The sequence below is a fragment of the Astatotilapia calliptera genome, chromosome 20 (assembly GCF_964374335.1).
Source record: "Astatotilapia calliptera chromosome 20, fAstCal68.1, whole genome shotgun sequence".
NCBI lineage: Eukaryota > Metazoa > Chordata > Actinopteri > Cichliformes > Cichlidae > Astatotilapia > Astatotilapia calliptera.
In genome coordinates, this window is record NC_137441.1 from 9,397,621 (window position 1) to 9,419,666 (window position 22,046).

At 39.2% G+C, this 22,046-nt stretch overlaps 1 protein-coding gene across 1 annotated transcript; it reads left to right on the forward strand.

Annotated features, from left to right (window-relative positions):
- The first annotated feature begins 10,938 nt into the window (after positions 1-10,938).
- On the forward strand, positions 10,939-14,872 carry emilin3a (elastin microfibril interfacer 3a). The gene is made up of 4 exons (XM_080295147.1): positions 10,939-11,305; positions 11,438-11,557; positions 11,658-12,175; positions 12,396-14,872. The coding sequence occupies exons 1-4, from the start codon at positions 11,145-11,147 to the stop codon at positions 14,354-14,356; spliced, it is 2,760 nt and encodes a 919-aa protein (XP_080151273.1). The 5' UTR covers positions 10,939-11,144; the 3' UTR covers positions 14,357-14,872.
- The last annotated feature ends 7,174 nt before the right edge of the window (positions 14,873-22,046 follow it).

The following is a 22,046-nucleotide window of genomic DNA, read 5'->3' on the forward strand; positions in this document are numbered from 1 at the left end:
TTGGATTTATGTTTTGGACTTTGACGTGCCCTTCAGTATTAAAAACTTGTTTTTTGTATAAACTCTGCCTTTTGCATCCTACACTTTGGGTCTTCTTCACCTCCACAATCACCACAGAGCCACCAAGCTGTGACACAATCAGTCCATCAATCAATCAATCAATCAACCAACCAACCAATCAATCAATCATCCATCCATCCATCCATCCATCCATCCATCCATCCATCCATCCATCCATCCATCCATCCATCCATCCATCCACCAATGCATCCATTTTATTTCATATTCTAACCTCAACTCAATGTATTGCAGTTCCAGACTGTGGTGTTTTCTCATAAAATATTTACATAACCCCCCAAAAGGAACTAAAAACATGAGGATAAAGTGAATCTTCTTATGCTCTGCCTTACTAGAGCTTCAGGAGATAGCTGAGGGATTGCCCCCGAAGGTCTCGACTAGAATTTCTTTTGGTTCTCATTTGTATATTTATAAATATTTCATGCTTTTATATCAGGCTGCTCTGGTTTTATAACGGTTTGGCTGAACTCTACAGAACATCAGGAAACAACCCACTCAAATCATGACACTGTACTCATTTGACAGCACAAACAAATACAAATGAGTGCTATCAACTTACAAAAGCACAGATTAAACTGAGTTTTTTTTTTAAATCCTCTATCATAAAACATGATTGTCCTGCTGTTTCAGTGCTGTAGGTGTGTTAATAAAAGCAGATTAGAGAGATCAAGGTAGCACAGGGGTGTCCATGGTGCTTGATCAGTGAAATATATACCAGGTATTTATCACTGGATAATCTGCATAATTAATTAACTTTAAAAAGATCAGATAATATGGCATTTTTAACCTCAAAATGTTTCAAAAAGGAGAAAAAATGGGAAAATGTGACAGAAATAATAAAGAAAATCTAATCCTAGAATCTGCACACATAAAAACAAATCATTTGAGTAAGTAAAAAACTAAATAATGAAAGAAATATTGATTCCACAACAAAAAATGTGTCCTCATTAAAAAATCGAGAACAGAGACATATTTTTAGTCTGGTTTAAAAGGAGAATGTTGAGCAGATGTAAGTTTGTGGAGAATTCAGACAATCAAGGAGTGCTCCATGAGCTGGTTTTGAATTCTACAGCAAGCAGACAATTAAATGATGACCCAACTGATCTCTAGACTTATATTTTTAAAGTAAAAGATGCTGTAACACAGTCATTTCCTAACTTTGGGGATAAATAAAGTGCTTTGTCTTATTGTTGTTCTAAAGATTTGGATTCTGTACTTTTACTCCATGTGTCTTACACATTATCAAACACCATTTCAATTCAATTTTACTTATATTGCACCAAAATTTGAAAGCAGAGATCTCAAGTAATATTAATATATATATAATGACAAAAGTTGGATGGACACATAAAATATGCTACAATTCTTTCTACCTGAGATTAAATTCAAAGAATGTCTTTAAAATAAAAATAAAGTTTGACATTTTGGATTTTGAGAACAAAGTTTACTCTCTTTATAGAGAGAGTGATTTCACTGCCTCCATCTCACTCTATCACAATCCCTTACCATATCCTCTTTCATTACATCCATGAATCTTTTCTGTTCTTCTTCGTTGCCTCCTGCCTGACAGCTCCATATTCAGCATTCTTTGTCCAGTATATCCTCTATCCCTCCTCTGTGACTGTGTCTCCAAAATGCTAAATCTGAGCTGTCTGATGTACTCATCCTGGTCACTCCAAGTTGAAACCATAACATCTTAAACTGTGCCTCCTCCAGCTCTGCCTCCATCAACACCTCAAAGTGTCAAAATATTGTAGTGATGTTAATGAGTTAAGTCCTGCATGGACAAAAACAAATTCTCAGTTAATGCTGTCAGTTTTTATAAGGTCATGTGATATTAATTAGGACTATTATCAGGAGACTTCTTATTCATGTTTGGTAGTTTAATCAGTATGTCTTTTTTTAATCCGTGGTTTTTATTTGACAGAGATTCTTAAAGAGCTCAAAGGTCTAATCCATTGAATGCATGTGTTGGTGCAGAGAGCTTTCATTTCCCAATTATAGCTTCCAAAAAACGGTAGCCGTGTAGAAGGCTTTCTTCTCTGATATGTAGTGAAGTAGGGGTATTAGACTGTAAAATCTGATAAGCTGGCTTTGCTTAAAACATTATGCAAACTCGTTGCCTGAGAAAATAAGTAACATCAGCTTAAAAGGGGTGATTTATAATAATGTGTTTACTTTGAGCATGCAGTATTGGAGAAGGATAAGTCATATAAAGTTTTTATGGTACAACAAAGCAATGAATCTCTTTAATATTATGTTAAATGCATTCTATACAACCTCAGTTTAGCATTTTTTTTATTAGACAGGAAAAAAGAAAGCTGGTCTTCTTCACATTTAAACACAAACCCTGAACATGAACATTGACTGCGAGTCACCGGTTGCTACTAATATAAAATGTTGTTGCACAAGAATTAAGGACTAAACAATGCATGACTGAAATAATGATCAACTCTATTAAAGATTTAAAGTCAAACATTAACAGCTGCATGTGCAGAAGTGTTCTAGACTGAGAAAATGCGCTTTAAACATGTATATTATGGCATTATTGTGACATCGTAGAGCGTCATATTAAAAAAATTAAAGTATGTTGTACAGCTCTCTACATTCTCTTTCAGATGCTTTATTACTCCATATGTTTCTTTTTTCAAGTTCAACTGTGACCTTGGGTGCTAACAATAAAGGTCTAGGTCAAATGTTTAACCAGCATAGGTATTTATGCCTTTATGCCGAAGGTCTCTTTCTGTTAAATGGAAACTTTTTTCCTTCGCCCTTCATTGGGGTTCTGTCTATACTATTCCAGGGTCTTTCTATTATATTATAAAGCACCATAAAGTGCTTTGAAAAGCTGCACTGTAAAAGTAATTAAAGGGCACCAAGCAACCCAGCTAAAATGAATTTAACATTTTGAAACTCCCTTGCTTATTCAGTCAGTCAGTAAGTCTGACAGAGACACGTTGTGCTTTACTTGGTGAGTTTAACAGGTGCAGCCAGCACCCGTCACGTAGTTTCCACAGTTTCTGGTCTTTAAGCTAAGTTGCAATTTTTAATCATTGCCAAAATAAAATTTTAACAGTGTTTCTTTAAAGGCAGGTGTGTCAAACACAAGGCCCGGCTCCAGAATCGACTGATCAAGGTCTCTACACTGGGAATAAAATTTTTGTTTGGCAGCTTTTCCTATTGATGAAGAGCTCTCCCAATGCTAGTAATACTAGCAAAGTACTTAAGTGATAAATAAACAATTATATGACACAACATTTCCCATTTTTTCACCACCTACAATAAAAATGTCTATTTTCTTTTACAATGCGTAGTTCATATGTAGTTAAACTTTCTTAGAATGATGGATTGGAGAGCTTCTTTGGTATGGCACACTTAAGATCAAAGTGAGGTGTGTACTGTGCATGTGGCCCACAATGTAAAATGAGTTTAACATCTATTCTTTAAGGCATGGCAAAAGACATACAAGCATTTCACGTTGCATATCAAAACTGAGGATGGTTGCTTAAGGACCCAGAGGTCCCTTCAGTATATAGGGCCCTTTATTCCTAGCTACACAGTTGTTCACAGTGACAGCTGCTCACAGTGATGAATAGTGTGACACTCTTGTGTTTTGATTTAACACGCTCTCTCTGGGTTTATTAGAATCAAAAGATGCCAAGGATGTATGTAAGGAGGAGCCCCTGCTGTTTTGTTTGCTGTTGCATCATGTGGTTGATGTTTATTTGAAATGATTGCACGCTAGATGACAACATCTGCCAGACATCCTCCCACTATCAACACAGTGTTCTTCAAATTCACTGCTGATGATCGCTGCCTGGCCTGATTTTTCAAAACCCCGGTCCAAAGGAATGGCATTGTAATTTATCTAGACTATAAAACCCAGCTGACTGGTTTGAGTTTAATTGGCAGGGTGTGGACATGAGTCGTTTCTGCAAAATCTTCTGAGGAAACAGACTGCAGCATCAGTGCTCCTTTTAAACTTTAAGCATTGGCACATTTGGCCTGGTTAGAGCTCTAAAAGATGAAAGGAACTGTTTGAATTAATAGTTTCCACAGGAGAGAACATCAAAGAGCCTCAAATATTAATAATAGACATTTGAGGCTTACACTCAGCAGCCCGGCTTTGTTTTAATGTTTGACTGAGGAATTAGATTTTTTGGTCAGTCCAAAAAAAAAAAAAACCACCCAAAAAACCCCACTGGGCTCAGTTTGTTTAAATAAATATCAGACTGTAACAGTAAGAGATGCAGCCAGAGCCAAAGTTTCTTGTATTGTGATCATATTCCAAATTTTTTTTATCAGTTGATTGCAAAAACAGAAAATTAGAAGAAAAAGGGAGACACTGGAGTGAGGTGTAGTTAACACAAGGGGGCAGTCTTAGTTTGATAACAGTGAGACATTGTGCGTAGGTTGATTTTGTGAAACATGGGACAGGATTATATGAAATGTGCAATGTGAACAACACAACACACAGCAGAAATCCAACTGAGGCCACAAAATACTTAATTACCATCATTATTATTAAATTATTCACATTGTTTAGTCTACATCAAAATGGACTGATTCTACTGACTTTAGCTCCATGTTTTTATTCATGGACTCTACTAAAGCTACTCTGCGTGATCCACATTTAAAAATAGTTGGAAAATGAACCCTTTTTATCCCACTCATCTCTGGAACTGCTTCTCATTAAAACCTGTTTTCTTCTGATTGGCTGTCCTTCACAAACACAAGGTCTGGACTTCTGGTAGGTGGGACTTCTGTGCTCACAGTCAGACCTGTATGTCTGAGATGATCATACTGTGGATATTCACACTCTTTGAGATTCAAAAGTAGACAAAAACGGTCTGAAATTGAGCATTTAGAGCAGTTTGATGGACTCACAGGGATCACTCACACATACACTGACCTCTTTAGTCAGTTTGCATGTTTTCCTCGTGTTTGCATGGGTTCTCCCCAGGCACTCAGGCTTCCTTCGACAGTTCAAAGACAGTTAGTTGGAAACAATAAATTGCCCATAGGTGTGGATGTCCGAGTGAATGTGAGCGTGAATGGTTGTCTCTGTCTCTGTGTTAGCCCTGCGACAGACTGGCGACCTGTCCAGGGTTGCCCTAAGACAGCTGGGATAGGCTCCAGCGCCCCCCACGACCCTGAAAAGGATAAGCAGAACCGAATGGTTGGATGGATGGATGTGTCACATTATATAGAATGAAAAAAATCATAATGGCTCCCATTTAAAACTATCTAAAGCATTCAAATAAATTAAAAATAGCTGAAAATTGACTTATCAGCTGTTTGTCTTTGAAATATCATTAATCTGTAAAATCCAGCATGTTAATACAAAATAAATGACACTTTTTGCCCATCTTTCTTCTGCGTGTTGCTTTTCTAATCTGTTGAGAAGGATTGCAAAATAATACGGTTTTTTTTCCAGTCAATCTGTTGAATAAATTTTCGATCAACAATCCAAATACATTCTTAACCTTAGCGAGACTGAAATCATCAGAAATTTGCTGATCAGTGGGTTAAATTTCTGTCAACAAGCTAACATCAGTTAACCCACTAATGCCTTTAGCTCTAGGGCTAAGAGACAATAATGGAAGAGATGGCATCTCTTCTGTTTGAATCAAATCAACGAGGAAATCTGCAGAGTGCTAAAGGATCCCCAAAGGCCGTCCAAACAGGCATTTAATTATCCAGCTGTCTATATGTGAGTCTGTAAATATAATGAAAATATACACCGTGGAAAGAATCCAGGAAATCTCAGGATTTTCTCTGTTGTTCAGATAGTGAAATGCTGAGTCAGGACAGCTGAAACCTGTCTGTTTCTTTTTGCTGCATTAAAGTCTTATATAATTAACTAAAAGTTAACTTAAGAGTTTTGGACAATTCAGCACCTATTGCATGTTTCATGAGATTTTTAAGTTGAACTGTTGAGCTGTTTTGTAAAAATGGCTTTGGTGCAACCATTTAACCAGAGTGCTGCCAGTGCCTGAATGATTTGCCCCAACAACTATACTCTTTTTTTGATACATACATAAACACAGGTTAATAATCACTCTCTGTGGTTTGTTATTAGTATGCAGGCTGCTGAAATGTCATCTTACGGTTTTTGATTGAGCGACAAAATACTTATGAATACAAACTCATGAATTAAACAAAGGAAAAGGGTACAGAATGCAATGTATTTAAAAAAAACAGTCAGTATTGTAGAATGTTTTTCAGCAATGGTAAAAAAAACAAAACTGTTCCACACACAAACAGAAAACGTAAGACTTTTTATCAGCAAGACAACAGAAAGCAGGAAGGATCACAGCGGAAAAAAAACGAGAGCTTTCTAAGCCAATTTGTGGCAAAACAGTTTTTGCATCCGTATGGAAATGTGTGTGTGTGTGTGTGTGTAGGTGTGTGTGTGTGTCTCCAGATGTGTACACAATGCTATGAGTCTGGCACCGACAAACACACTAAACCTCTTAACAAACCTGTGAAGTGCGCCGTGACCCCTGGCTCCACATGTGGCCACTAAATTAGGTTTGCTCAGGCCAACATTTGTCTTATTTATTGACTAAATCTTTTGAGAAGGTGAGAAGAAGGGCTCACAATCAATTCAGCATCCCAATTAAACAACTAAAACACTGACTTAAAAATATGCCAACATGGATTCACCAAAAGCCGACGGATTTGACATGAAGAGATTTAAGAAAGCACATAAAAGTGGACACACAAGCGCAGGAAACAAGCTCCAAGTTTGCAAGGCGCTGTTTGTTCTTTCACACAGCTGTGAATAAACAATAGTGGATTAAGACCACTCTAAGAAACAAAAAAAGGGCCACAAATAAAGAGGAAGCTGTAACATTTGCTACAGTTATCATGATGAATAAGTGAGCACTGACTTTGTAGCTGTTGCTATATCATCATATAGCAGAAAGAAACAAACAGGCTGCTGAGGATTTGAAGCCAGACTCGACTCACAACACTAAGTTTACTTCACTGCAAAAAGAAACTATAAATAATATATAGATCTTTTATACACTTTGGATTGTGCTTCAACTCAATAGTGATTTAATTTGCAAATATTATATGAGTCAGCACTGTTGGGAAAGTGCTGCAAAAGCCCCACAGTCCTGCAACACAGACTTAGCTGAAAACTTAAGGCACACACAAAGAGATTTACAGGCCAGTTCAGAATTTGGACGGTTGGTGTTAAAATTAAATAAGCACAAAAAAACAAAGAAAGGAGAAACAACAATGCAGCTCCCCATATGCTGCAAAGTTATATGGTGCTCAGTTATTCACAGGCATGCAGGACTAACCCTGCGTCCACCAACAGCTCAAGTCTGACATAAGCATTATGACGGGCAGGTGAGTGGAGGCTAAAACACTTGTAACTGTGTGATGCCATTCAGGGAAACTTCAGGGTGGAGCTGAATAGAGAAGAAAGCTGCACTTGTTTTACAGGAGCAGAGCTCTGCAACATGTTTCACGTGATACAATGAGAGCTTGTTTACAAATCAAGAGGGTTAAAGTGCTGATGGATAATATTAAAGAACACACATGCTGCTGTGTATCTGTGCTGATCCGGTGTTTCCAGGTAAAAGAGGTGGGACCTGGTATAAACAGGAAACAGGAAATGGGTCTGCTTCTAAAACAAGTCAATCAAAAGATCTCGGCAAAGTAATGGATATAATGTGAGTTTTGTTCAAAATTAGGTCGAATGTCACATTTTTCAGAGCCTACGGTGCAATGGTAGCATGTACATATAGACATCAGCAGGAGGAAAATAAGAAACTCCAGATCAAATAAGTCTGTCAGTATACGCCAGGTGATCATTGTAAAATATTAAAATTAAAAATCATATTCTGCACTCATGTGCAACACATAGGACACGATGAGGTTATTAAGGAAGCAGGATTTTACTTTTGTACAACATATGGCCCCTGAGGGGCTGAAACATGAAGTGCCAAAAACCAAAGTTCCTCTAATGGGAGCTTGCGTCTGGCTCCAAAAGCGAGTCTGTCCCCATAGACACCCATGTTAAAATGCTCAGCTTTACAGCAGAAATAAACATGTTTACATCCTGGGAAAAAAAAACTTTGATTCTATAATTTCCCAAAACTGTGACAACTGGGAAAAAAAAGATTTATTCACTATTATATTGCAATATTTTGTGTAGTGATACTGTATCGATACAGGGACAGGGATTTTATTAAATAAATTAAAATACTCATGATGGGAGATAACCACTCTGCAATCATCCGCAGTCTGACTTGGACTGACTGCAATCACTCAGAGAGCGTGCTATCTAATTTATAAATGCAGACATGTTGCCATCAGTCTGAATGAGTCTTCTTCCATGCATGCAGGTCATGGGAACTCAACTCAGCTGGCCGCCAGCTGATTTAATTCTGGTTAGGCTTCTAAGTGCAAATGTAACAGTTAACTGTGGACTTCCATTAAATGTGAATTCCTGTTTATGTAAACAGCAACATGTGAGTTTTACTGATTTATCAAATTTAATTAGTGTATTATCCGAAATAGATTGCATGTAATTGCCAACCTGACCCCATATGATCACAGACTGACTCTGTTTTATTAAAACATCTATGTTAGGGACGGTGTCAGCCTCCTCAACAATCTCATTTTGCAGCAAAAATCAAAAATAAAAGCTGGGTCTGAGCCAGGAAACCAACCAATTTAAATGAATTCTAAAATTTTCTGCCCAGAACAGTGGTCAAATATTCAGCCAGAATTATGCCAGAAGCTTGTCAATGGCCTCCAAAAGTGTCTGGTTGAGATGCAACTTGCTAAGCAACATTTAACCAAATATAGAGCCTGTATGTACACTTTTAACTCCATGTGCATTATAAAAATATAAAATAAAATCAAACTTGGGAACCCAATTCTTGCTTTTTAAGTCATTAAAGATGTGTGCTGCACAGTTAATTCACTCTGAAAAACAAAATTCCCAGATCAAATAAATCATTAAAAGATTCATGCCCATGAAGAGTGTATGTATACTTTTGACCACAACTGTAACAAAAGTAGCACTCAAAGACGCATCATCTGCCAACAACACCACGGTTTTAAAAATAGATGAATCCTGAATCACGACCAGAACTTAATGAGGTCATGTTTTGCCCATGACTCATCTTTTCATTCATGTTATGAAAGTCATCCTGGTAGTTCTTGTATAATTTTGCCAACAAACAGCAGTAAAAACATAAGAAAAAGTTAAATTTTTTTCTTTGTAAATGAATGAGGTATGAAGCTAATACTGCAAAGTGGCAGAACTGAAATATGAGCCCAAAAAAATACTTAGTTTACCTCCAATGTTTGTACAATACTTTCCATGTTATATGGCTTTATGCAACTAAAATGTTGCTTCATATAACCAGAAAGTGGAAAGTGTCCTAGCTGTGGTGCAATGGAGCTCCCGGGCGTGTTTCTGTACCCAGGGCGGTGAACTTAAACTGGACAAGAGCCGTGTTGTGCATGAATGTGTGGAATTGTGGGGCTCAGCACTCAGTCATGGGTGTGTACTGTCAAAGCCTTTAACACAGGGCATTTGTTTCTGTTTGTTCCCCTTTCTGGAGGTTTGCTGTTAAATGAAGGCTCAGACCGTGTCAACGTGTATGTGTGAAGTCAGGGAGGCCAAGATGTGTCACCTCATATACTGTCAGGTCGTCACATAACCTCAACACTATCATCACAGCTCGGCTGTTCTAGTGAGAAAATGTGTGTGCCATCCCATTTGGGGCTCATAAAATATTGATAGCACATATTTAAGATTAATTTTTTATGTTAGCATCAAGCTAAAAGGTCAAACATTTCCTGGTTTCAGCCTCTGAATGTGAGAATTTTCTACTTCATTACTTCTACTTCATGTTACACTGTGTTATATATTATGACAAATTACTAGCTAACTGGATTTACTTGAATGTTTTCATATTATCTAACATTGCTGTATGCTGGATGCAAAGACTATATCTGATATATTCTTCACATAGCATTCACTGGTGTTGTCAGCTCATATCAGGCTATTGGCAAATAGGATGACATTTACTGATATCAGAAGCTGATTTTTTTATTTTTGTGTCACATCAATTTTACACTGGCTAAAAGAGCAAAGAAAATGAAAGAAAGGGCTATCTCTCTGGGGTGATGTAAACAAATAACTGGAAAAAAAATTGGATAAAAAATGGCAGCTATGAACACATGATATACAATCAAATTTTACATTTATTAAAAATCTATAAATCAAATCTATAGCAATAGTTACACATCAAATCAAATCCATTTGAAGACCTTCTAAACATTAATATTAGAATAAGCAGTAAGTCTGTCTCTTGACTGCTTCTTACTTACAGCAGTGAAGGCATGTTTTCTTATTTAGTTTTTATATTAAAACAAGGCTTTTACCCTGAACATGATGTTCTTGTTTTGTTTTTTCTATATATAATGTTTATGCATGTCTTTCTTACTTTATATTCTAAAGGGTGAATAAATAACCTTCCCATTTTGGGACAAAGCTGGGTACTATACTCGTTGGAGGTGATGCAGCGTTTCCTCTCTGGTTTGCCGTGATGTCACTAAAGGAAAAAAGCTACTGAGAGCTCAGCTGCTGTTCTGGTTGGTGAAAGCAGCTTCCAGAATTCTCATATATTAAAATTATATAGATGACAACCACAAAAGAGTCACAGGTGGGACATTAACCGGGGAGATGATGGGTTTTTCCCTCCTGTGTTGTCAATAGGGTGTTACTTTGAGGAGGCTGAGTGGGAGGAGATATGCAGATGGAGCCGGTGGAGCCTTTTTAGTGGCGTCTGTAGTCCCCCCCCCCAAACTCACAGTGGACTTTTGTCACGGGAGTCCACTACAACCACAGCCAGCATCAGCACTCACAGGGTGGCATTTTGCTGTATAACCTAGAAATTCAAGTCTTTTTACAAGCAAGTGGAGAATATTTGAATATTTGTGGCCTCTGCTGTCCCTTGATAAAGGAATACTTTTTTCTGTTTTCAGTTTGAAGAGTTTTTTCACTCAACTTTTCACTGGACACGTGAATGCTCAGGATGCTTTTCTCAGGTGTTTTGAGCCTTTTTGTCTTCATGGCCCTATTTTCATCACTTGTTGAAACCAAGATCTACAGACCATTTGAATTTCACCAGTATAAACCTGGGCTTGGTCAACACTACAGCCAAGGAAAACCCACCAGCAGGCACAAGTAAGTGCTGTTTCTCTCCATCTCTGTCATACACATCACCACGTCAGATAATTCAGTGACAAATCTTGTAATTTTTTAAAAATTGTATCTAAGCAAGTTTTTTTCTTTCCTCTTTGATTTCCACTCTGAAAGGAACCACTGTGCCTACGTCACTGAAAAGACAGTGCCCTTCACCATACAGGATGGAGCAGCACCGTATGTAAAAGCCGAGTACAACAAGTGTTCACTGGGCCGCAAATGCCCAGCTCTTTTGTGAGTAAACGCTACTCGTGTGATAGATTTTAATTCAGGTTGCTTCACAGTAAAAAACACTGAATTTATGTTTTTAACCCATTACTGCTGCTCCCTGCAGGTATCGCCTGATGTACAAGCCACTTTACAAGGTGGCACATAAAACCGTCACAGAGCTGGAGTGGCGTTGTTGCCCTGGGTACTCTGGTTATGGATGTATGGAGGGACATCCAGTTTATCAACACCCTATGAAAATGATGCCACCATTCAAGGGCCCACCAATGAGAGAGTCCCAGTCTAAGGGGCCCCCTAGCAAAGTCCCGATGTTCAAGGGCCCACATGTTAACACTGCTGTGAAAGCCAGCCCATGGAGTCATCCCAAAGGCCCTCCTACTGGCAGTTTTAACCCCTTCCCAATGCATCCCTTTGGGCCTTCAAGGTCCTCCTCCTACCCAGACATCCCCTTCCAGCCTTATCCATCAGAATCAGAGCCAGCTCCAGAGCATGAAGAGCCACATTACACAGAGACCAACCATGAACATGAACATGAGAATAGCCAAGCACCTGAGGAATTTATACCTGAAGAAATCCCCTCTCCTCCCCCCTCTGGTGGTGAACAGCCTGTGGGAGAGACCACAGGTATGTCCCCATTTTTAAACTGTCCAATAAAGCTAACTGGGTTTTAAAAGTGATGTACCTGAATTTACTTTCTTTTCTTTTTTTTAAGTAAAAGAACAACAAATTCTTAACAAGTTCTTAAAACGAACTAGATTCAAAATGCAGTCACATCAAAGCATAGTGTTTGGGATTTCTTTACTGTGTTTGTCCCCCTTTTAATAGCATCTCTTTATCTCTTCAGGCCATGCTCTTGACAGCGAGATGGAGGAGCGAATATATCATATGGAAGAGGATGTGCGGCGTCTAAATCAGGGTCTGGAGACTTTGAGGGTAACTGTGAATGGGCTAGAGGAAAGCCTGCGAACCTCACTCAGAGAGGATGCTAACAGGATGCTGTCAGCTCTGCTCTCTGCTCCCCCTGGTACTGGTCCTGGTCCTGTTCCTGTTCCCCCTCCAGATGTAGCCTCTCATCCATCCACCTTTGGGTTTGTAGAAATTCCTGGGGGAGACCTTGACACAGGAGATCTAGATGGTAGACATGTTGTTCCAGACCTCGCAGAACTGAATGAAAGGGTTGAAGAGCTTAGAAATGAGGTGCAAGCCAAGACAGCTGAGATTCAGGAAGTCAAAGTGACAGTGATGAGGCATGATGAAGCACTGAAGAAGATTTCTAATAGAACAGGTATTAGAAATCTTTTGGTATCAAACTCCAATGGCAAGCTTGGAAGAGCTATGGAGAAACTGATGGATGCTAAATTAAGCACAGCCAGAACAGAAATTCTTGGCGGATTTGAGAAGCGTGTGGAGAGCGCAGAGGACCGATGCAAGGAGAAAGCTGGGGATGTGCACCGTCAGTGCCAGAAGCAGCAAAGTGAGCGGCAGGAGCAGATGGAGGATGCTCTACAGGAAAGCACCATCAACCTAAGAACAGAGCTGAGAAAGCTCCAAGCACAGATCAATGGTTGTAATGGTACTGAGAGCTGCTGTGGTAGGATGAGTGGACTTACAGAAAGGGTGCAGCTGCTGGAAAGGTCAATGGCAAGCCTCAACCAGTCCCAGGAGCATCTGAGAGTGGAGCTGGGTGGACACAAAGACCACATAGAAGGAATGCTGGAGGGGCGTCTGGCATATGTAGAGGCCAAGCTCAACCTGACTGGGGAGATCAAAAGTGAAGAATCTGGAAGGACAAGTGGTGTCCCAGACAGAGATGCGACTGGACATGCTTTGGAGGCCAAAATGGAGGTTAAGTTGAAGAATCTGGAGTGTCGTTTACTAACAGCTTTGGAGGAGCTGGGTAATGCAACTGCTCTGGAGGATCACATTGTTCCCACTCTGGAGACAGAGCTGGAGTCACTCCGAGGCAGACTGGAGGTGGATGTGGACAGAATGCAAAAGCACCTCAACAATTTGGAAATGCTCTGCACCACTTCATGTCCCTCACCTCAAACAGTTACCATCCAAGGAGACTCTGCTGTGCCAAGTGAAAACCTGGCTTTGGAGCAGAATGTGAAGGAGGTACTGGATATGCAAGGCGACCAGTTGAACACACTCAATGTTACACTGCAGAACATGCTAAAGCGTCTGACCCTCAGGGAGCAGCAGGAACAAGCAGAGCAAGATTCTTCCATCCAGGGTGAGCTAACAATCCTCAAATTCAATGTGCGCTCAGTTAACCACACCCTGAGAGGACTCCAGGATTCCCTGGGGACAGTGGTCCACCAGGTTGGTGAAGCCAACAGTTCTTGGCATCAAAGAGAGACTCGTCTGGCCCAGCAGATAAAGGGCGTGGTGCAGCTGGTTGGACATCAGGCTTCCATGCTTGGGGCAGGTGAGCGCAGACTGACCCGGCTTAAAGGTGAGCTGCAGGAGATGAAGAGACGGCTAGCTGAAGAGGTACGGGGGTGCCGAAGATCAGCTATGGTGGTCCAGAAGGAGGTAACTGAGGTTGGTGGGCGGGTTGCCAGCGTAGAGGACCAGTGTAAGGGCTTAAACTACTTGGCAGACGACCTGGAGAGAATCAGGGAGGAGCTGGAGAGACAGTCAAATGGTCTCCTACTGCAAGTCAGTGGGACTCTCTCTAGCCATGCACAGCAGCTGTCTGAGCTGAAAGGTGAACTGAAAAACTGCACCTCCAAGGCAGAGCCAACAGAGCAGAGTTTAGAGGCTGCAGAGACACGAGGGGATACCTTCGCTCTGAATTAGTTTACTTCATATGGACAATGAATTATAAAACGGCGAAGAGTAAATATTTTGCAGGCGTAAAGGGGTTCCACTAAGCCCTTTATTATACAGTTTTTACAATGCAAAGGTTTCGAATGTGCACTGAAATAATGATGTTTTGTCAGCTTACAAAAGGAGAAAACCAAAAGGCAGCTAACTTCAACCGCACTCACAACTGAATCTTGAAATCTAATCATGGTGGTGCTAAGAATAATCAGAGCCTGAGTGATTGAGTGAGAGATAAACAACTGCACCTGTGTTACTCTAAAGCTTTTAAGAAATCATAAATGAACAGTCATTTAATAATGTTTACATGATGAAGTTTTTGTATTGTTTTTTCTTATATTTAGTGTAGATGTAATGTTTTTATATGGCTCTGGCTTTTGAGCATTAGTCTATATTCTTACTGCAGTCCTGCATGAAATGTTTAAAGTATGTAAAGTTTAATTTTTACGTTTTTCAATACAGACAATTCAATAAAAAATGATTTGATCTTCATGTTCTCTTTTCTATGTTAACTTAGCAGTCAAAGGACTTTTTACTACAAGTCAAATTCACTCATTCCTGCACACAATATAAACGTATATAGCACTTAAATATATATGCTTTTAAGCATTTTCTAACTATCACACCCACACACACACGCAGATTCACTCAGGGGCAATGTTGTGTTTGGTATTTTACCCAGGGACACTTCAGCATAGAAACAAGAGGAACACTGGAGAAACCAAAAGTAAGCGTGAAAAACAAACAAATAGTTAATTAACTAAAATTAGAGCTAATTAGAACTTGATCAGTTTCAACAAACATGCACCAAGTACTTTTGTATTGTACTACTGTACAAATATAATCTATCCATCCATCAAAATACTTTATTTCATATCTAAGTCTAGCCCCATATAATGCAAATGTAACACTGTGGTGTGTGCTCCAAAATATTTACACAACTCCCTAAAAGGAACTAAAAATTAGGATGAATTGAATATTATTATGATTTCCCTTGCTAGTGTTCCATCCATCCATCCTTCCATTCATTCTTTTCCAATTATACACTTCATAAGCATGTTTGGACTGTGGGAGAAAGCCTGATTACCCTGAGGCAAAGGGTGAACCCGCACAGTCCACACAGAAAGGTCCCAGTCTTCAAACTCGAAACCCTCCCTCCTGCTGCCACCGAAGGCAAGCTGTAACTCTGCTATAGTTCTGTAGTCATGCTTCACTCTGGAAGTGAAAAGTGTTGGTGCAGAGGAGTGAGGACACCACAAGAGGGCAATAGAGAAGCATTAATAGACTCAACTGAAAAGTGCAGGGAGCATTGAAGTATGAGTGTAAATGATGTCTCCCTTCCAAAAAATTAAGTTCGCAGGGACAGGCCGTGCTTGCCAGAGGAAAATTACAAATTTGCATTATAGCCAAGGTGATGGAGAAAGACAGCCAAAGAGCCCTTCAGTGCAGCAGAAGCAGCCTACATCTCATTCTCTCTCTAGGCTACAAATTTACCAGCCCAGTTTTCTGAGCGCAGTCCTCATTGGGCAGTTACAATGGGGCGAAAGGTGACCTTGCTAATAACCTTCCCCTGTTAGTTCCTGTTTCCCCATCGAACAAACAACCATTAAAATGACAGCTACGTGGGAGATAAGCCCACTGCTGTGAGAAAACTTTTTAGCCCGAGACACGTGGTGAATAATAATGATGGAAAATGCCACGGAGGGAAGGAGGGCAGACGGAAGAGATAGACACCAAATTTATGTCTGCTGAGAAGATGAGCGATGGAGCAATCTCAAGACCAATATACACCTCGATAATAATGATGCAGGTCTGCACATGCATATTGAGGAAGTGAGGGGGAGAGATGTCCACGGCTTACAGAAGCAACTGCTGCATATAACTGCCCAAAAACCATAAAAAAAGTATTAAACTATTCTGTCTCTGCTAGACTACAAATCCCACATTATCTTTTCTTAGTTTGAGTGTACGTATTTTTATTATTCTTGCAGTGCCTCCACGTTCATACAAACTCAGACAACAACACATTAATCATGTTTGTTTCCAACTAGACACTTGGACAGAAAGGGCAGCCAGGACTCTGGCGAATTTGTCCCCTCTGACTCTCTTCACTGCTCACTCATGGATCCGATTCAGAGTTACATTTCCTGCACAACTCACAAACAGCGCCTGGCCAAAGGAAGCTCCAAAATCACAAAAGGCAAAGCTTTGGCACAGACACAGAGGACAAAGGATACAGAGTAAAAAGGGGGGCACACTGGAGGAAAATGTGAATCATCTGATAAAATGTCCTCTGTAGAAGTTTAAGGTGAGAGGAGAGATTTTGTCCCCATTATAGTGATGGCCAGAGAACAGACAGGGTTGATTACAGCTGGCTCAGAAGCAAGGAAGCCCAGGAGAGGCTTACCTTAAATCAAGGTCTCAGGGCTACTTAGTAATAAGCTTCAGGATTTGGCATTCTCCAGGAAGCACTACTGGGTGTTTTGGGGTGTATAGCTGAAAAGTTATTGGTGAAAAGTTTTACTATCATAAAAATCAGGTTAAACAACAATAGATCCAAGTTGTTTGTACTTGGTTTGTGACCAGTTGCATACAATTAAAATAAAATTAACCATCATTAGTTTTGAAAATGCAAAATGAGGTCAAACTTTCTACCAGGAGGAATAACATATATATTGAGAGACAAACTTTAAATTACAAGAGTGGCAATGTGAAACGTTTGCAATGACACTAGAGAAACCTGCTCTCCCTAAGGAGTCCCACCTGACGCCAGTGACTCCCATTACAAATACCCTGCGTGATTCCAATTAAACAAATTGAATGACAACAGTAAAAGCCACTCAAGGAAAGTGAAGAAGGTTTATCATTCTGGAAAAAGAAAAAGAGGAAGTGAGGGGGAAAAAGCCGGACAGGGGTGAGCAGATAATAACATTTAAATCTAAATCTAATTAAATATAAATAAAAAATAATCTATTAGTCTAGGCTTAACTATGGGGGAGAAATTGCATAACGTTATATCTTTTCCTTACTTGACATTTAACATTAATGAACTGGTAAAGCACCCTGGTGTGTCCAGCTCGATGTGATCGAGTCAAGTGCGACTCCAGGGGTCTACAGCAGTCAAGTTACTGAGTAACAATCAGACTGAAGAAATGTGGAAGCCCACCAGGATCAGTGAGTCGTTACATTAATAACACATCGTAAACAGTCATCTCTGTCTTGGGCATTGTTACCAAAATAAAAATGGTTTTTGGAATGGAATTTTTGCTTAGGCCCTCAACTGACTCACCAGTATCTCCATTGGGGACGACAACAAATTTTGAAATCAAAATGTGGGGACAATGTTTAAACTTTAAATTCTGGCTATAAAAAGTCAGTCAGAATAACTGTTTGATGTACTTTTTGAATTGACACATGGATTAAAATTGACACAGGAAAAGGATAGCAGAAGGTAAATGAATTCGTACCTGTGGAGTGCAGATCGTTCCATAAACATGAAGATTTAATGAGGAAGAAGTGCATAAAGGTCTTCCACATATGAACTATAGATCGTGAGATTTAATAATTTATGGAATGTGCACCGGAGGTCAGGAGCATCAAGGTCGCACAAAACTAAACTCTATACATTTAAAGACCTCTTTTATTCAACACATGGTATTTTATGGTTCCCTGACATATATCCTTCAGTCCTGGATTTAATTTGGATATTATTTTTGTTCATGAAGTACTAAAATTGGTTTTAGCTTCATTACACCAATGTCACGTAAAATCAGTATTCAGTTTAATAATTACATTAATAAAAAAAATAGGGGGCAGAAATGTTCTTCAAAAAGTTACTTTTACTTTCTTACTTTGAGTACATTTCTGAGGTTGTACTTTTTCACTTTCACTTGAGTAAAAAAGTTGTTTCAGTACTTCAACTTATAAAGGAGTATTTTTAACACTAGTATCTGTACTTCTACCTAAGTACAGGCCTGATCATACATTAGAACTGTGATGCTCATATTAAACATTACCAAAGTTTCAACAAAAGTAAGTCAAAACTGCTCTAAATGCTCTACAAATCTGAAGAAAGTTGGCTTAAAGGTTGAGGAACTCAATGCATGAGCTGAAGGGTTGCAGCAAGGTTACAATATCTTAGAGTGGCATGGACTATGTCAGGATGTGATCTGTGGCTTAATCAAAGCTACAATACTTTAGTCCAAGATAAATATATAAAGCTGGAATTGAGGACAAGAGGTTCCTACCATCCTGCAGTGCAGTTGTTAGCACTGTTGGCTCATAGCAAGAAGGTCTTCAAATCTATTCCAATCCACTGGCCAGCTGGGGCTTTTCTGTGTGGAGTGCATGGTCTTCCTGTGTCTGCATGTTTTTTCTCTGAGTACTCCGGCTTCCTCCCACAGTCCAGAAATGCATGTTAGATTAATTGACATTTCTAAATTATCTGTAGGTGTGAATGTGAATGGTTGTCTGCTTCTGTGTTAGCAACAGATTGGTCATCTGCCCTTGGTGTACCCCACCTCTTGCCCTGTGATAGCTGAGATAAGCTCCAGCCCATCTGTGACCCTGAATTAAATGAGTGAAAGATGATGGATGGATTTTATAAGTAGCAATTATATTTTTTTAATGATAAGAATCGGGCCTATCTATAACCATAATGGACCGAAAGGCATTTCACATTTTTTCAACAACATTTACCTTCCCGGTCAGTCATGTACAGTTTAATCTTCCTTGAGATCACAATGAACAGAACCATTTAAACAGGGATTTCCAATTTAAATGAGAATGTTGGTACTAAGATGATGTGTTTACTTCAGTCAGTATAGTATAGGCTCCTTAAGTGAGTGGAAAAACTGAATGAGAAGACCTTTGTATGTGCAACCCATCAATTTTCACATTTTTATTATATCAGATTTAGCTGATGTTTTTTCCTTCTGTAAAACACATTAAAATCAATCAGTCTCTTACAAATGGGGGCGGGGCTTGTATTTAGAGCTGCTGGACAATTAGGATTCACTATGTAGACACATTATGTGCCATTAGGCAAGCAACGATAACAGCTATCAAACATCAACGTTATTTTTGCGTTGCTTGTTATGCTCAGTTTGCACTTAGCGTTCATCTCCTGCATATTTATTGAGATCAATATGTTTCCTCTTCTTAAGAACCTCCATTACCATCAAAACAAAATTTTTTGCAAGGGTCATGATAAAAATCTAGAATCACTGATGTTTCTCTCACATCTATTATTGTATTTAATAATAGACTTATTTAACAGAAACTTAATGTCAAGTGAAATGTTTATTTTTAACAAACATGTAAAAACATAATGAAACAAAACTGATGAAAGTTTGTATTAGTTAAATGAATTGTGTCATTCATGCACCCACCTAAAGACTGAAGCATTTGTACCAACGGTAGCCCACCTATTCTGGTGAATGCTGTGCCTGCACACCCGTGATCTGTCTTTTATGCACAGTACCTCATTCCTAACTAAATGCTGTTTCCTCTCTTGAGATGCTCTGCCAAGACTTTGCAGTTACACTCATTTGTTTGTGGGTATTTCTGCATTTAGTTTTTATTTAATACTTGAAAACTCACTAACTTGGTCACTTATTACCATTTGATCTCTTTGCATTAAGAAACTCGAGTTTCTGTTGCAGTATACTTTGGGTCTTAATCCATTTGCACTGTGAAGCAGTGTCCACTCAGTTTTGCAGCATTTGGCTGAATCTGAGCAGAGACTACAGCTCTGTGCACTTTAGAGTCCTTCCTGCTATTTCTAGCAGAAGTCACATCATCAATAAACACCAGTGACCCGGTTCCACTGGCAGCCATACATGCCCATGCCATAACATTGCCTCCAGCGTGTTTGACAGATAATGTGACAGATAGCATGGTATGCTTCAGAACATGAGCTGTTTCTCTTCTTCTTCATACTTTTCTCTTTCCAGCTGATACAAGAACATCTTGAATTAATTGGTCAGAAGATTTTTTTAGAACCTTCTTGTTCTTAAGTGTAACCAGTGGTTTGTAGTTTGTTGTAAATTCACTTGATTGCAGACCTTAATAATGATACTCCTACCTTAACAAGACTATTCTTGACTTAGATGTTACAAAGGTTTTTTTTTCTTAACAATAGAAACAATTCTGCAATCATTCCCTTTGTCATATGTGGTCTTTTTAGAGCTTTTAGTGTTGCTGAGCTGAGCAGAGCTGAGCAGTGCTTCTTCATCAACAGTATACCACATTGTTGATTCGGCCACTACTGGTTTTATCGTCTATCTGATAGTTTTGTTTTGTTTCTTCAGCCTAGTCATGGCCTCCACCACTTGCATCAACATCTCTTCACAGTAAATCATCATCATCATGCTGCAGTCTCAAAGTGACGCCTGAAAAGTGATAAACAAATAAACATTGCATGTTTACTTGTATTCTGGTATCGATTACAGACCGTTTCATCTTATCCTTTACTTCTTCCTGTCAGGTTGAAGTTATTTAACATGTCAGTGCTGTTTTGCAGCTCAAAATAAATGCCTCAGAGTGCATCAAATGTTCTCTTCTGACTCAGGCTGCTGTGACCAGGACAATGTGGTCTCAGCATTCTCTGTCTCGCTGTCCCTCAGGCAGGTAGAAATGACCCTAAAGCTGCAATTTAATCCTCAACACGAAAACAGACACATGATTGAAAATCAACTAAAGCACCAGCTTATGCTTATGGCATTGTTAGTAATAGAGTAGGATCCAACATGGCTATGAATGGGTATTAAACATACTTATTTGCTTTTTTGTTTTTATCTCTTTCCAAGGTCGTTGCTTTGGAACGAAAAGCAGTCCTCTAGTAGATATTGGGGGAATCATCTGTTATGTAATTTATTCTTTCATTTCTTTTTTTCTGGCAATAAAATTAAATCATTTGATACTCTTATTATTTTCTCTTTTTCGAGAACATCTCAGTCTAGAATGAAGCATCCAATAATCAGACTGACAGCTATGTGAAAAGGAAGAAAAAGGGACTTTTTTTTATATGTAAAAGCTGTTTGCTTCCCTTCGTTCAAATTATTTATTGGTAAAAAGCAGACCAATTTCCTGCAGCACCAATTAATCACATTGTAGGGCCTTATCAGATAATTTTGTACCCTGAAGCTTTCTAATCCATGCTCTTAAAAGGGCTGCGGGTTGGCCTCTGCTCTCAGTCAACTGCCACTGCTAACAAGAGGTGGAAGATTTAAGCATCTTCCAGGAAGAGAAACGTATGAAAAACAAATGATTTGTAGCCACTTTTAAGCAATATTGTCAGAGTAGTAAATTGATATTTATTTCATGTGTCAGATTTACCGGTAATGTTGGTTACGTCTTTTCTGACTTTGGTGGGTAACTTTTACTTTTAAAAAACAAATGGAAATAAGAATTCCTTTGTTGATCGCTGTAGGAAAACTCATTCCCTGCATTAACCGATGCTAGACATTAGAAGGAGTAGGGCCTGGGGAGCAACTCCAGCTGTAAGGCAGTGCCTTGTTCAAGGGCACAGTGATGTGAGTATTTACTCAGCATGCTTTGATGCTGGAAGGAAACACAAGCACAAACATATCATGAAAATGCCACACATAACCACTGAGCCACCACACTGCTAAATATGTGATAAAATACAGTTGGAACTTGAGCC